Source organism: Pleurodeles waltl, chromosome 1_2 (assembly GCF_031143425.1).
Source record: "Pleurodeles waltl isolate 20211129_DDA chromosome 1_2, aPleWal1.hap1.20221129, whole genome shotgun sequence".
NCBI lineage: Eukaryota > Metazoa > Chordata > Amphibia > Caudata > Salamandridae > Pleurodeles > Pleurodeles waltl.
In genome coordinates, this window is record NC_090437.1 from 657,392,043 (window position 1) to 657,408,999 (window position 16,957).

Below are 16,957 nucleotides of genomic sequence, written 5' to 3' on the forward strand. Positions count from 1 at the left end.
CCAGTCCATCGTTATTTTGCACGCGATGCCACCACTGTTTGGGCCCAGCCATATGTAAATCAATCTTGACCATGCTCTAATGGGAAAAGTCCAGCCGAACTGCCAGATCACGCCTTCCCTGAACCAGAACACAAGCAACTTAGGACTGGTTTCGCCCTATTTAGAGATCATCAGCATGGTATAGTTTGGTTCCAGTGACAGAGTGCACAGGACTCACGTCTAGGCATACTTGTCTCACTAGGGCAGCATACTAAAGTATACAAAATGTAATTGATGGGAACCGCTTCCATGGGAACAGTCCATCCCGAGCTGCCAGGCCAGTTCCTCCCTGAAGCATGCCCAGATGTGGTCCAATGCACACTGTGGCACTGGAACCAAGCTATACCTGGCTGATGAGCCCAGACAAGGGTGAAACCGGTCCAGGTTTGCTTGTGTTGTGGTTAAGGGAGGACCTGGCCCGGCAGTTTGGGATGGACTGTTTGTAATGGAACTCTCTGAAACAGGGCCTACATGCTTTGGTGCTTATTCTAATAGATCCCAAAAGAAGAGAGCCAAACTATCACAGCTCACCAAAATCATACAGGCCAACACACAATAAAAGGATAGTAAGCGAATAGTATCTTGATAGTTGAGCAGTTGCACACATTTACAAACAGTGTGGGTCATTGGAGTAGTTTTGCAAAGATATGTTTGCAACATCGCAGAAGGCTGCTGGTTTCCCCCATGCCATTAATCCACTCCCCCCAAACTTTTTCAGAGGATGACTTGTGGTTTCATTTTTCAATGGTTGTCTGCTTCCTCAGTTCCACTACTTTGACCAGCATTGTACAGCAGAATGTGATACTATTTTCCTGAATTCATGTTTGGGACTTGATTGTTCAAGTTAGAGATCCAGGAGAAATTGGTTTGCTTTTTTTTCTAGGGCATAATAGCTGAATATAAAAAAATCAATAACATTAAGGAAGATGATGACACAGATAAGTTCAAGGAAGCCATTGTGAAATTCCATAAGCTCTTTGGCATGCCAGAGGAGGAGAAGCTGGTCAACTACTACTCGTGCAGTTACTGGAAGGGGAAAGTCCCACGGCAAGGCTGGATGTACCTCAGCATTAACCACCTCTGCTTTTATTCTTTCCTTTTGGGAAAGGAAGGTAGGTACAGTGGTATATGTTTAAGTTGAGTTCCTTTAAAGATGATCTGAAAATGGATTGCAATAAATATTAGGCTTCAGTGATTATGGAAAATTGCCCTGAGACCTTATGTGATGGGTAGAACAGGACAGTCCTTTTTTCCCACTGGGAATTTCTCTGGTGGGTTACGAGCCCATGGGCACTTTCGGTGTAATTTTACCCAGGTCCACGAGGTTAATTGCAGCAGGAACAGGGAGGCTTCAGGAAAGAGAGAGCGAGGAGGTAGGGAGAATGTGATGAGAGAGAGAGAGAGGGAACATAGAAGAGCTAGATTGAATGAATAGATGGGAAGAGAAATTGCACGAGGTGACGAAGGGAGCTGGGCTGGCTTAAGCATTGTTTACAAGGCTGTTCCCAGTCTGACCCTTATAATGAGACCTATTGCAGGGGGTTCCTGGGGATGGGGTTATTCTGTCAGTAATGATATTGGTCCATCCATTGTGCTTAATAATGTAACATGTGCAATAGTGTTCGTACAGCGTAAACTAAGCCCTGGGAGCATTGCAATGCCATTTATTAACAGGAGGTGCTGAGAGTCATTATACGATTGTGAACTTAAAATTGACATAATTTTGTATTACACCATTAAATTGCATCTCCTATATTTACAATGGCTAGATACAGGAAGATCAGATGATTTGCCCAGAACCAGCCAAGTGGCTAAGACAGGTTTAGAACCCAGGTTCCAAGATTGCAAAATTGTTGGTTTGCCCACTAGATGGTAGTTTCACCAGCCATTATGAGATGGACGACGGATGCAAAGGTAGCTTGAAGAGTAAAAGGATGAATGGGTTAACTGATGAATAGAAGAGTGGAAGCATGCATGGATGAATGGGATAAAGTATAAATGCTTGGTTGGATGTGTTAGGTGGATAGAATAAAAGGTAAAATCATGGCTTGGTGAATCCAATGACTGTAAGGAAAGATGGAAGTGTGGAAGGATGGATGAAAACGTGAATAGATGGAAGTGTGGTTAGATGAATGGTTGGATGGATAGATGGAAGAGGGAAGGGAACCTTTCAAAAACAGTCATCCTCCCTCACTTCCCATGCTTGGTGTCATTTTATGTATTGTTTGAAGCGGGGTTAGGTAAACTTTCTGTTTGTTTCCTTTAGAACATGTTCTGATTCAGCGAGGAGTCATTCTCAGCCTGTGGTCAGTGTTTTCTATTCCCGTTATGTTGGTTCTTGGTGGTCATTATGTTCTCACTTTCATGAGCTCCCTGTCACTGTGGCTGATGTTGGCAGAGTACCAGCTATCCTAGCAGAAATCTCTGTTATCTAGGGACCACAAATATATATATATATATATATTCATGTTTTTAAGGGAAAGAGGTTTGAGTTTGAAGACATTGGGGCAACTTTGCACCGATATGAGAGGCGGACGACAGTTTGTTTCGGAAGCATGGTGTCACTCATGCACTTGAACTCCACAAAGGAACCTAAAGCAGTCTTCTCTTTTCGGGAAATACAAAACTGATAAGCTATTGGTAGCGGGTCTAAATGAACAATGCACCTGCCCATATCACCTATTATCCTGAGGGTAAAACCGCAATTTTTTGAAAATATACATATATGTTTTTATCATTCCATGTGTGCACTTATCACGGCACCTGCCGCCAAACAGCCAGTCCACGAGGGATTACAAATGTAGAGTATTTTGATAGTGCACCATCAGGATTAAAATGTCAAAAAAGTCCAGACATCATGTAACGTCACTTTTGTTCACTTTGGTGTCTTCATTTTATTCAACTTCATATTGGAATAGATCATAAAAACAACAGCCAATGCGTTTCGTCCTCAACATAGGACTTCTTCAGGGCTGCAATGCAATAAGAATAATATCCTAAATAACAATCCACTATACATTAAATAACAGAAAAAATACTCTTTTTTTCTAAAATGTTAAAGAATAAAACAACCTTAACCGTGTAAAACAGCTAACACATAATCACTATTAGTAATACAAGGACAAAAAATGGGAAAAGAAAAGACAGCAAGGGACAATTGCATTCAATATTCAACCACAAAACAAACATATATACAAAATAAGTCTATAGAGAGGAAGACAAAAATTGAACCTTCCCCACATATCTAATTGTAAATATGTACATAAATGTGTATCCAAAAAAATAACAAAAATATATAAAAAGCAGACACACTGTATACATACACTAGCCATAGCACAAACATATAATTTATATACATGCATATGACAGAAGAAGTCCTATGTTGAGGATGAAACGCGTTGGCTGTTGTTTTTATGATCTATTCCAAAGTGAAGTTGAATAAAATGAAGACACAAAAGTGAACAAAAGTGACATTACATGATGTCTGGACTTTTTTGACATATTAATACTGGTGGTGCACTATCAAAATTCTCTAGTCTTCTCTTTTCCCATGCTATCATGGAGAGTGTAATCATTCTTTTCATATTATGCAGCATCTTTGATAGATGCACCCACTTGTAGCTGAAGTTGTGGACTTGACCATTTACAGAATGTTTGATACACATGTTGGTGGGAGCCAGGCCTAAAACAGAACAATGTGTTTATAACCTGTGTATGACCTAGTTGTTGTATGTGCTTTTTTCAGCCAAGCTTGTAATCCGTTGGGTTGACATCACCCAGCTTGACAAGAATGCTACTCTCCTCCTCCCTGACTCCATCAAAGTGAGCACCCGGTGCAGCCAACATTTCTTTTCCGTTCTACTCAACATTGGGGAGACGTTCAGGCTGATGGAACAACTAGCCAACATTGCCATGCGACAACTCCTGGATAATGAGGGCTTTGAGCAGGACAGGTCTTTGCCCAAGCTCAAGAAGAAGTCCCCCAAGAAGGTGTCTGCCCTAAAGCGGTGAGCGAACCAGAAACTTCTCATTTTTCACAGTTTACAGCTAGTGGGCAAAGGTTCATTACCTCCTTGTACGTCTTCCTTGCCCAGTGCCTTGTCCAGGACTGAGACAAGGAAGACCTGTACTCAGAGTCATGAAGTTTATCGGTAAGTAACCAGGGAGTACTGTGTGATTACGCGTTACATATGGTTGAGATATATTTGTGTTGCTCTTTTGTCTTGATTGTGTGACTGGGCAGATACATTCTCAACTGCTGCTACAACTCAACATTATTGTGGGGTTGGTTTTAAAATATGTAACATGTCAGGTCTGGGACTGTCGCCATGCTATCCCGTAGCGATATGTAATTAAACTATTTATGTCCATCCAGTCAAGCCTGCATTTAAAGTCAAAAGCTACCATTGCTGTATTTTAATTTAAAATTGCTAATTTCGTTTAATATAGTGTGTCTTTTATTGTACTTTTAATGTGGGATATAGTCATGGTCACCAGTATTGGGGTAGCACTAACCAAAAGCAGAAGCACAAACCATGCGCATATCCCATTCTTTAACCAACCATTTTGACACTGCGAAAGCAACCTACCACTGACAACCACATCTGATCCAAATGAGCACAGAAGGCATTTTCATTGGCCATTCTGCTGTAGTGAGCCACTGATAATCTAATTAATGGGAAATGAAGCAGGCTCTTCTTTCTGCCTCTGGTCACGCCAGTCTTCCCAAGCTGAAATTCTGTAGGTTACCCGAAAAAAGACAAAGATGTGTGATTTAATAAGCATTGCTTTAATTTACCAAACCATACCCATTTAATCAATGAGCTTTAATGCCGTCTTTGGTAATGGCATAATTAGTGCTACTGATGAGACAGGCTCTGATGCTATTTCATTAGTGATTTCATCCACAGTGCAGAGTGTGCCTGCATTTGTAGTGTGGGAGTAGGTTTATGTGTGGAAATAGCATACAAATAAATGTATCAACAGCGAGCATCTGTGTATTACGTGACGTATGACCTTATTTGAGTATCACCTTCAGTCTGTTGTTCAGGCATTCCCCTCATAAATAACAGCTGTTATTGGTTTTATAAATAACACAAAAATACACCAAAACTATAATTTAATTGTCTGCAGGAGTCTGAAGAAGCCTGCACTTAGTGCCCAGCACAATGCAAAGCACACTTCCTGTTTAGCAAATTAAAGGCGCTTACTGCCCTTCATACAGCTGTGCCCTGCAGTCAAATGCCATAAGACTGGGGTACTCCCGGCAGCCAGTGGCTCATGGCAAATGTCCAGATCCTCAAAGGATGCTTCCACATAATCCTTTTTCAAAATGCAGGAAGTTCTGCCCAGTGCATTACCCTCATCTGGCTTATTTTCCTGCTTACCTGTGCAGTGCACCACTATTGTAAGATGTGCCACATTTTAGGAAGAGTGCAGCAAGATGATGGGCACTTACCAAGGTAAAACTTTCTAAGGAAGTATGGCAGAGGTGGCACGGCTATGCCTATACAAAGTTGCAGCAGTTAAAAAAATTGTATACTGGGAAGTTGAGGCAAGGCCATCAGAGTCCAGCTAGATTGTAAGACAACAAGCATCAGCAAAGCTAAGACATCTAGCTTGCCTTTTCAGTTACAGGCTCGGTGTTTTGTAGAAGGATAGTTTAAAAAAAAAAAAAAAAAAAAACAATTGGGAGAATGTTTTTCCTCCACCCACTTCTGTTGAAGCTGAGGCAATTTCAGGTGGGAGACAGACAAAATAAAGCCATTTTTGGCTTCAAAAATTGGGAGTCTCCTGCCTGAATCGGGTCTGTTGGCATGTATGCTATTGACATTGTCAAAGATTTTGTCAAAGGCCAGGGTTTAGTATTGTTTTTATTATTGTGTTTATTATCATTTTATTTTTAAAGGGGCAGGCCATGGGGGAATGACAGCCATGGAAGGGAGTGCACAGAGCACTCTCCTCAGTGGGCATGTATGTTTGGCCGGCCGTCTCTGGCCAGCCAAACACACATGCGCACAGGTCTCTCTCCAACCGGGCACTATGTTGCTGGGTTGGAGTCAGAAGGCCCAAGCTACCTGTCTGCCTTGGCGGTGAGCTTCAGATAAGTTTTAAAAACTAAATATTTGTTTTATTTTAATTTTATTCGCCCCGCCACTTTGCCCAGTCGCAACTGTCAAAGGCTCCTGGCACGCTGAATTTGTATTTCATTTGCACCCCAGCAGCAGGAGCATTGAAGCCTTTGGGCACACTGAGGCCTAACAGCAGCTCGGTGGCTGCATGTGGTTGCTAGTGATGCCAAAGGGTCGTTCTGTAAACCATTAGAGCGGCTCAGGGGCCGTTTGCGGCCCTCCTGACCTTTACATGTGTCCCCCCAGTGATGGTGAACAGCTGCACTGGGCTGCTATACTTTACTGAGCACTAACATCTTGATGTTAAATAAACAGTTATTTACAGTCTGACAGAAGTAAAAAAAAAAAAAAGCAAAGTAGGTGTTCTTTGCAGTTTTACTGCATTCATTCTTAAAGACATCTTGCAAAAAACATGTGCAAATAGGATAGCCTCTTCAGAATGTAAAAACGTGTTTCATTAACACGCAGAAGCATTTCACCTTAGAACATCAGATTATAACAGTGCATTGATTTTTTTTTTTTTTTAAAGTGCCATTATTCAAACATGAAGGTAAAAATATTCTTACTCCCCACCCCTCTCTAAACCCCGACAGCAAAGCCAATAGTGAATTAAGAGGCAAGTCAGTTGTTGCCCATCCTCGGAGTGGCCTGGGTTGTTGTTCTACCTGAACAACATTATAGTTTATTAAATCAAACACAAGACAAGGTTGTGTGCAGCACACATCCTGAACTCATATATTTTAAGATGTTCTTGTATGTGATAATGAAGGAAAAGGAAGTAAAGTGAAATAAAACAATTGCTCAGGTCACGCAATTCGGTCAAGTAGTGAAGCCAGGATTGATCCCAGGGTTTCAGGTTTTACATTGATTTTCAGCCACTAGATGGAAAACCTTTGCCTTTTTCGTTTTAAATCAAAAGTTAATCTTTTGTCTTTAATTTTGGGTGATTGAGGTTAGAGTGTGGGTGGCACACAGACGCTACATGAAGGGTCGACTTGTTTTGGGCTCGAGGGTCTGAGATAAACTTGAGGTGAGCCACAGCCAAGCACTTGGCCGGAGTTGGGTTCGAGCCTTCAGCAGTTCACTCAGCTTTATCACTTAAAGGCAATTAAGGGGACAAGACCTAGAAGGATCATATCTGACTACCATTAAACAATTTGATGGAGCAGGCCTTCCAATACCGCAATGCAGGAGTCTATAAGAGTTTTTACATTCTTACTGCACCATATTTTAGTGAGGTTTGTATGAGACTAGGTGTTCTCTCTCCAGGGGTAAAATCAAATGATTTTTGATTTACAGTCCTGTTTTATTATCACGTATGTACTACCAATGTTTTGTTTGCTTAAGTTTATCCTATTGCTTAAAAAAAGGAGCAGAGAAATAGTTTTTGGAAGTTATTACTCAAGAGTGCACAATTTATCATAAAGGGCGGCCAAGACTAATATAAAAACATGCCCTCTAGTTCCATAGTTTCCATCTTGCTCATTACACAACAATTTGGATGTGAGTGGTTCTGATGGTGAAACTCGGAAAGAACTCTCACCAAACAAATGCTAGTATGCTGTGGGAGCTGCCTGGACTTTAAATATGTAGTTCGTAACCATCATAATTTGGCAACTTGTTAAAGCCAGGATTAAACATCAAGTCTCCTATGGCCATGGCTAAAGCTTTCCCATCGTCCCTTTTCTAGTGATGGAGGTTGGGTGTTTTTGTGAAATGTATACCTTGCCAAGGATTTTTTGGAGCACTCATTACCTTAACTGAGCCTATTTCTAGGCACGCCTAACATTTACATATGTGACTAAAGGCAAATGAAGGCTGTAAGGCCTAAGACTCCATTTCATTCAAATTCAATAATTAAGCTACTTCATTTGTACACTTGACTCGCCCAAGGTAGTGATAGCAAGCAGAGATACCAACTTAGGTAAAGCATAAGACATTATTGTCGAATCTGACTGTTCTAGAGACTAGGGGCTTAGTTTAGAGGGTCTTATAGAATGAAGACCTCAAAATAATGCCATGATTCACTGTCTATACCATGTATATGCTTCGCTTCCCCTGCGTTCACCTTGCATCCCCACAACTCCCACCCTACTGACGTCAACATGGCCCTCGGTCACACCACAGACCATTCTTTTGGGGTTTCTGGAAAAATGATTGCAAGTACCCATGCATTGGAGAGGCAACACATCAGTGTCCCTAGCGCTTCATATGTTTTGCTGTAAGTAAGTGAACTAATGTGAACTAATGTGTCTTGCAGAGAAAAGAAAATAACGAAAAATTACTTTTTACATTGAGTTTGACTGTTAAGTATTTGAATATGATAAAAATAAAAAAAATCAGATATAAATTCGATCCCTAATTGATTACAGTGGAACCAATTAGTAGGCGGCGGAATGATAAACCAAGTAACCAATAGTATGTGGGGATAGATACTCCATGGGCTGATCCAAGATGTGATTGGCTCGCTCTCAAATTAGTGGTTGAATGAAGCTGATCCAAAAAAAACAGTGGTTGAAGGAGACTGACCCAAAAGGCCACTCTACAGGGAGTGCAGAATTATTAGGCAAATGAGTATTTTGACCACATCATCCTCTTTATGCATGTTGTCTTACTCCAAGCTGTATAGGCTCGAAAGCCTACTACCAATTAAGCATATTAGGTGATGTGCATCTCTGTAATGCGAATGGGTGTGGTCTAATGACATCAACACCCTATATCAGGTGTGCATAATTATTAGGCAACTTCCTTTCCTTTGGCAAAATGGGTCAAAAGAAGGACTTGACAGGCTCAGAAAAGTCAAAAATAGTGAGATATCTTTTAGAGGGATGCAGCACTCTTAAAATTGCAAAGCTTCTGAAGCGTGATCATCGAACAATCAAGCGTTTCATTCAAAATAGTCAACAGGGTCGCAAGAAGCGTGTGGAAAAACCAAAGCGCAAAATAACTGCCCATGAACTGAGAAAAGTCAAGCGTGCAGCTGCCACGATGCCACTTGCCACCAGTTTGGCCATATTTCAGAGCTGCAACATCACTGGAGTGCCCAAAAGCACAAGGTGTGCAATACTCAGAGACATGGCCAATGTAAGAAAGGCTGAAAGACGACCACCACTGAACAAGACACACAAGCTGAAACGTCAAGACTGGGCCAAGAAATATCTCAAGACTGATTTTTCTAAGGTTTTATGGACTGATGAAATGAGAGTGAGTCTTGATGGGCCAGATGGATGGGCCCGTGGCTGGATTGGTAAAGGGCAGAGAGCTCCAGTCCGACTCAGACGCCAGCAAGGTGGAGGTGGAGTACTGGTTTGGGCTGGTATCATCAAAGATGAGCTTGTGGGGCCTTTTCGGGTTGAGGATGGAGTCAAGCTCAACCCCCAGTCCTACTGCCAGTTCCTGGAAGACACCTTCTTCAAGCAGTGGTACAGGAAGAAGTCTGCATCCTTCAAGAAAAACATGGTTTTCATGCAGGACAATGCTCCATCACACGCGTCCAAGTACTCCACAGCGTGGCTGGCAAGAAAGGGTATAAAAGAAGGAAATCTAATGACATGGCCTCCTTGTTCACCTGATCTGAACCCCATTGAGAACCTGTGGTCCATCATCAAATGTGAGATTTACAAGGAGGGAAAACAGTACACCTCTCTGAACAGTGTCTGGGAGGCTGTGGTTGCTCCTGCACGCAATGTTGATGGTGAACAGATCAAAACACTGACAGAATCCATGGATGGCAGGCTTTTGAGTGTCCTTGCAAAGAAAGGTGGTTATATTGGTCACTGATTTGTTTTTGTTTTGTTTTTGAATGTCAGAAATGTATATTTGTGAATGTTGAGATGTTATATTGGTTTCACTGGTAATAATAAATAATTGAAATGGGTATATATTTTTTTGTTGTTAAGTTGCCTAATAATTATGCACAGTAATAGTCACCTGCACACACAGATATCCCCCTAACATAGCTAAAACTAAAAACAAACTAAAAACTACTTCCAAAAATATTCAGCTTTGATATTAATGAGTTTTTTGGGTTCATTGAGAACATGGTTGTTGTTCAATAATAAAATTAATCCTCAAAAATACAACTTGCCTAATAATTCTGCACTCCCTGTATGTATATTGTAAGCCTCTGGTCTTGCAGACAGTTGTGCTTTTAAACAAGGTGTAAAAAGAATTGATCTACCATTCACCACCAAGAGAGAACGATTAAATACTGCAGTTTGTTTGATTTGCCTGTTATTACACTGACGTACGGCAGTGTTTAATTTGTAAAAGAATGAATGTAGGTGCCCAACGCTCTGCTTTGTGGTGCTATTTAAAATTGACATGCCGAATACCGAGGTTATGTAGCTTTGAATTCACTTCCGGCAACCAGAAGCTGAAACTGCTGCCCTTTTTATCTCACTGTTGCTGGTCCCTGCCTTCTTGCTTTGTGTGCGTTTGTCTTTCTTGTCCCATTTCTTTCCCGTTCCTTTCCCATTTGTGTTCCCTTTTTCTCTTTTGTTTGCGGTAAATATCTGAGGAGGAAAAATAAGTGCAGATCCCCAAAAATGAGTGCTTGTGGGCTGCACCGGCAAACACTGTGTCAAATTAAGCACTGACATTCGGATTATCTTGTGTCTAGAAAATAAATGTAAGCTTTAAATGACACACAACATATAATTGTCTGTTTTGCATATAATTCTTAGAGACCTTGATGCCAGAGCCAAGAGTGAACGTTACCGGGCTCTGTTCCGGCTCCCGAAGGATGAGAAGTTGGATGGGCATACAGACTGCACTCTCTGGACCCCCTTTAGCAAAACTCACATTTCAGGACAGATGTTTGTTTCCACAAACTATATCTGTTTCACCAGTAAAGAGGAGAACCTGTGCAGCCTTATTGTGCCTTTGCGAGAGGTAGGTACCCGAGCAGAAGTTATTTTTTTTCTTAAATTATATGATTTTTTTGTTCCTCCTTTTTGTTGAAAGTGCAAACTTAAAATATAAGTCCTAGTCCAGTGGTGTTTAAGGCTTTAAGCCACATGTAGAGTTTGTTTAACACATTTTCACTGCTTCTTTCAGCATAGCCTGAGGTCAAAGTGGGTGTGGTTCTAGCTGGAATGACTTTCTCAAGATCTTTAAAATTTGCAATAAATGTACCCTCGTGTGTTTTTGCAACCATTCCTGAATGGTTAAGACTGACCTTAAGTTACCTAAGGCTGAAAGGGAAGGAGAGGTAGCTCTCATCCACTATGAAGCAGAGAGAAGGGAATCCGCAAATCTAAACTCTGATTGGGAGCCAGTAGAGGGCTTTAATTACTGGAGTCATTTGAAGCTTCATGGTGACAAAGATGAAATTACGTGACTAGTTAGGGATTGCGTTAAGAATTTCACCCAGGCTTAGTTTTGGGATTTTGTGTACCCATCTGCAATAAATAAAAAAGAAATAAGGTGTCACAGCATAGGTTTTGTATGTATCGTTGTGCATAAACATATAAATGTGTGTGTGTATTCATAGCATATACTTCATGAACATTATGTATTTTCCCTTCTAGGTAGCCCTCTTTTGAATTATATTTGTTCAGGTTAATGTCTTAAATTTAGCTGCACATTTATGAATGTAATTATGCATTGCAACATGATATTTCAGTCTGCTTGAATATATTCATGTTTATCTGTACGGTTTCAATTGCCATTCCAATGATTGTTTGTACATGATGAATAAAACGTAATGGAAAATGTATAGTTCAGCTTCTCTCTTACTGTTTTTTCTTACTAAGCAAGGTTCCAAGAATGTAAACAAGTCAATAGTCAGAAAAATATAACTACTAAATGTTTAGTTTGAAAATGGTCAACTATGTTCAGACAGAATATATAAACGAGAGCAGAGCTTTATGAGCGAAAGAGGAACTTGGTACCAGGAGATTGAGACTTAGAGTCATACAGAGCTGTCATCACCTTCCCATACCGAAGGCTATGAGAAAGATAGATCCAGCCTTCACCCGGCTTATCTGCCACCTTGCAGATGCAGACGAGAACAGCTGTGGCTGTTTCCTTGCTGAACATTGTTCTATTTAAAGGTATACGGGTGTGAACCATCTGTTCATAAAGGTTTTCAAAATTACATCTACTCCTTGGAGTGACAAATAGTGGAGCCAGAAGAGATTCTTCCTGGGGAATAGTCTTCTTCTGACAAACTCAAAAATAGATGACTATGTCACTTTATGTGCCAGTTTTATTTCCGTAGTGTGGTCTATCCCACCAATTTTAATTTTGTAGTGTTGGGTAGATTTTCCATAACTACCATCCTCTAACTCAGTTCTTTAGTGTTTAAATTACAAATTTCAGCCCATTGTCTCCAGGGAAAGTATTATACACAGATACTTAAATTAACTTAACTAGCTGATGATGATCCCTGCTACATAAATTGGGCCATGGTAAATAGTTGGCACACTGCCTATTAGTTCCAGCATTTGTGCCTACAAGATTTGGTAATAATGCAGAAGAGACTGAAAAAAAATATCTTTACTTATTAAAGAAGGGACCATTTGCCCCTTCTGTTAAAATGGGTTTGTTCCACGTACTAAAATGATATTGTGAAAGATTTTGTGATTGGGAATACTGATTTAGTAGAACCAGCGGAACAGATTAAGTCCTCACCATGTATTGTCTTGATGATAATGTGGAAACAATGTTGCACCATATGCTTGCCTTGAATCACTGTTACAGGTACCCATTTATAGATTTACTTCTAATTTACTATTTGGTGGCAAGTACTTGATAGTTGTATTAGGTGCAAGTCGATTTATTTTTGTAGGGAGAAGTTAATGTAAGGTCGAGAGTTTGGGTGTCGTTTTTGGAAAACATGCTATTGCAGTCTATAGCGCTTTATGCTTTTGTTATAGAATGTTTGCCGTAAATGAGGCATTTCCTGTTTGTAAACTAGTTACCGCAAAATAACTGTGATAAAATTTAAGACCAGCAAGGCGGTTGCATCAGCCATTTGCTTTGCTCCTCACTGGATAAGCAGCAGCAGAAAAATGATAAAAAAAATTCCCAGGTGAATATATTTAATATAACTCAATTTGAATCCACCTCTCATGAATGTAAAAAAATTACAGTATAAAGGTTTTTGATGCAAGAAGTAACTTTTTCCTCTTTTGCAAATATGGCAATTTTTGGTCAATATTCACATATTGTTTCTTTCAGACTCATTTCACTTTAAAGTCTGCTTTTCTATGTTAAAGATTGAGGGGCATGCCTTTTGCCTGTTGGCCCACCAAAGAAAATCTTTCCTCTTGCTAGGAATGCATGTCTTAGCAAAGACGTGTTTGTGGCCCATGTTTACTTCCCAAGGTATGACCCAGTTAAATTTTTATACTTTGATTTTTGGGCGCTATGACATCCAGTGCCCTTACAATACATCCCTTCGATGTTGAGTGTATGTTTCAAATGCTTGAATTTGCCAAAAATGTTAAGGGACCTTTTAGAGAGACTTTTCTAAAATGCTATGCTACGTAGGAGGAGAAGATTGTGTGGGAAAAATAAATGGTCAATGTGTCTAGCCAATGTAAGTAGCTTACAATAGTATTTGTTTTCTTGTTCTAGTCCAGTGATTTCAATCTTGATCACAAAGAAATCAAGGAGTTCCAAACAGCCAACATGTGTTTGCGACAGCGCTACCTCAGGGCTTTTGGATCAGAAGAGCATGCATACTAGTATATCCCAAAGGGTTGCAAAGAAAAATAAGATGCTAATATTAAATTTCCTATTTTGAAAAAAAGAAACAACCACTCACACACCGAAACCCGCTGCACATGCTAAGAGCCGTGTGCGGCGTGGCTTGCATGTGGAATGGGGTTGGCCTCAGAGCGGTGGTTGTATTAACGTGCAGTAATTAGATATTACTTAACTTTAAAAAATGCCATACATAACTCATGCCATTAAGTAACTTTAGACCACGAGTTATAGCTTCTCAACATAAGTATAACTATAACTGCTAAATTTCTGTGAGTACAACGTCAACCTAACTATAACGTCCTTGTAACCTTTGGTACATTCAGTAAGTATATACATACGTGTGTGTGTGTGTGTGTATGTATATATATAAATGTTACAACTCACAGTCCAGCTCGTTATAGACCACTGCTCCCGAAGAGGGGTGGGTTGCCAGACCAAACGAGCACTCCGGCCTAAAATAGTAAGTCCAAAAAAGTACAAAACACCCACTCAGGCATGGATACGGTAATCCAGGAAATATTTTATTTTCCTTTGTGACGCGTTTTGGCCGTACAGACGGCCTTGCTCACACAATCACTTTACGTGCACCTCTTTGTGAAATACACACACCTGATACATAAACAGCAATGATGGACTAAAAATCAATCACAACTTTGTTCTTTCATGGGCGCCATCTTAGCATATTCCTCACTCTTGCATATTAGACAGAGCTGTTGCCCTTTTGAAGACTGTTTTTAATAGCATCAACACACAGCAGATGAATGCTTCTCTCTAGAGTCTCTCTAGAGTCGCCCTTGTTGGCTCACAATAACTGTTTAAGCACATCTCTCTCCATTATCCACCATTATATTAGAAAAAAACATTCATACATCTCTGTGCACAACATACCTGCAATAGAATTACTATACATATCATTGTATGTGAGGGGAGAGATGAACACGCAGCTGCAAACTTGTATCTATGATATCTCTTTCTATCAACCTTGACCGCTAGCTCTATGTCTGTTCCTAGACTGCAAAGGGTGAGTGTTAAATTTATCATCCCATTTACTTCTGAAGTTCAGTAACAAATCACATCTCTGCCTGCTTTACTTAGGTTTGCCATGCCAGTACTGTGTTGATTTGCCGTAAGACCTCAGGTGTTTATAAGGTATAGGTGAGACATTTCTGGGATGGGCTGTGCTGCTCCCGGTTTCACCCCCTTTAAATAGAAAGTGCACAATCACTTCCGGTCTCTTACCAGCAAACGTGAACAGGGTTCACTGACCCAGTCACTCTTTCTTGTTAGTTAGTGACACAGTAGTGACACAATAGTCACAGGCGTAGTATTAAGCTCTGATATGAACTTGACCTCCCACCAGTTAATGTAATGATCTGCCATTACTATGCCATACCTGTATGTAATTCATTAAAGGGACTTACAGAATCAGCTGCCAATTTTACCTATGGACAATCTGATAGCTATGTTTGTTATAGAGGAAGAGGACTGTTGGTCTTTTGCTGCTTGTCTCAGCTTGAGCCAAATACACATTCTTTTACCATTTCAGTGATTTCAGTCCATGCCTGGTCACCAGATCTCTGAAAGCACCCTGCGTTTCGGTACTGTTTGGCCAAGATGACCTTCATGGTCTCACTCAACAATCTTGTTCACCAAATCGAAACATCTTGCCTACCTCTCAATGTACATTTTCATACAATGGCCAAATCCTTGTCATCCTGCATAGATTGAACCAACTATTCTTCTTCTATGCCGCCTAACTGACTGACATCAGTTACATCGATCAAACATGTTTTATCATCATTTGTGACATCCTACTATTGAAGTGATTACTTTAACAAGTAATTAGCTCTAACTTTCTTCCATCAAGCAATATATTGAACCTCAACATTGTACTGCATTAATTTAGAACATAGCCTAGCTATTCCGAGAGTTTGATCACATTACTGTTCAGGTTGTAAACAAGACCTTTGTGATTAGCCATTTGTGTAAGCTTCCACCCCACGAATAACATTTGACTTTCTCAATAACCCAGCAATATGTCAGTAACCCTTTTTCAATGAGTGAAGACTGCCTTTCAGACTGACTCAAAATCCTTGATGCAAAGCCCACAGTACTTTCCCCATGCTCGCCTCTTTGCCATATTTTCCGTTCTAAACCATACTTGCTGGTGTTTACTGTTAGTATACTCTTTCCTCAAGTCAAAGGATTTCAAAACCTTTCCTGATAACCTTCCACATTAAAATTCCTTAATTGGTCTTCACAAGCTTTATTACAGTCAAAGTTCTTCTTTTCCCTAAGCAGACTCCTTGTATGTTCTGTTGTAGTTGCAAAATCATGAATAAACTTCGACTAAAACTCACAAATTACCAAACATGATTGCACTTGTGATGCTTAATGCACATACCAGCAATCTAAGATGGTGACATGCCACATACAATATATCTGCCTAGATTTGCATGAAGACAAAGAACGCTTAGCTTATCCAGCTCAGTGTGTAAACATGGGCTCCAGAGCGTCTCTGTGCCTTAAGGAATTATAGTGGGCTTGCATGTGGCTTGAGTAGGCTATCCTCTTTTTTAAACCTATAATATATAATAAAACCTTGCCGAAAATGAAACAGTCCTCATCAGTGTAAATAGATAAACAGTGACAAGCACCTGCACAACCACAAACTAAAATGCCATTCAAAGAAATAAAAGTGAGAAAGAATGAGTCATTTTTTCTTTCTTTCTAAGGGGGTGAACACATCATACCTTTTTTATGCAAAGTACTAACAAGAAAGACTGGTGTATGATTATTCTGCTCAAATTGTGCTGTTTATGGATGCCACTAAAATAACGTTTATCCTTCCTGTTGTTTCCTCCAGTTTTGTTCCTATGGATTAAAGGTTCTGGGGGGGGGGGGGGGCGGTAGGGGGGCCTCAAGTGATCTCGGGGGTAGCGGGTGCCAAGCTTTGGCAAAAGAAGGATTATGCAGATAATTCTGCTTTGTTTTAAGCAGAAAAATGTTTATTGCATTTGTAAAAAGGTACCAGAACTTAACTGCAATGGTAAAATAAGGCTAGACATTGT

At 40.3% G+C, this 16,957-nt stretch overlaps 1 protein-coding gene across 1 annotated transcript in view; it reads left to right on the forward strand.

Moving 5' to 3' along the window:
• Positions 1 to 16,957, forward strand: part of TBC1D9 (TBC1 domain family member 9) — a 404,439-nt gene that overhangs the window by 170,943 nt on the left and 216,539 nt on the right. The window contains exons 4-6 of the mRNA XM_069242582.1: positions 923 to 1,151; positions 3,785 to 4,046; positions 10,856 to 11,063. Of these exons, the coding sequence (XP_069098683.1) occupies positions 923 to 1,151; positions 3,785 to 4,046; positions 10,856 to 11,063 (699 nt within the window). The remainder of the gene's footprint in view (positions 1 to 922; positions 1,152 to 3,784; positions 4,047 to 10,855; positions 11,064 to 16,957) is intronic.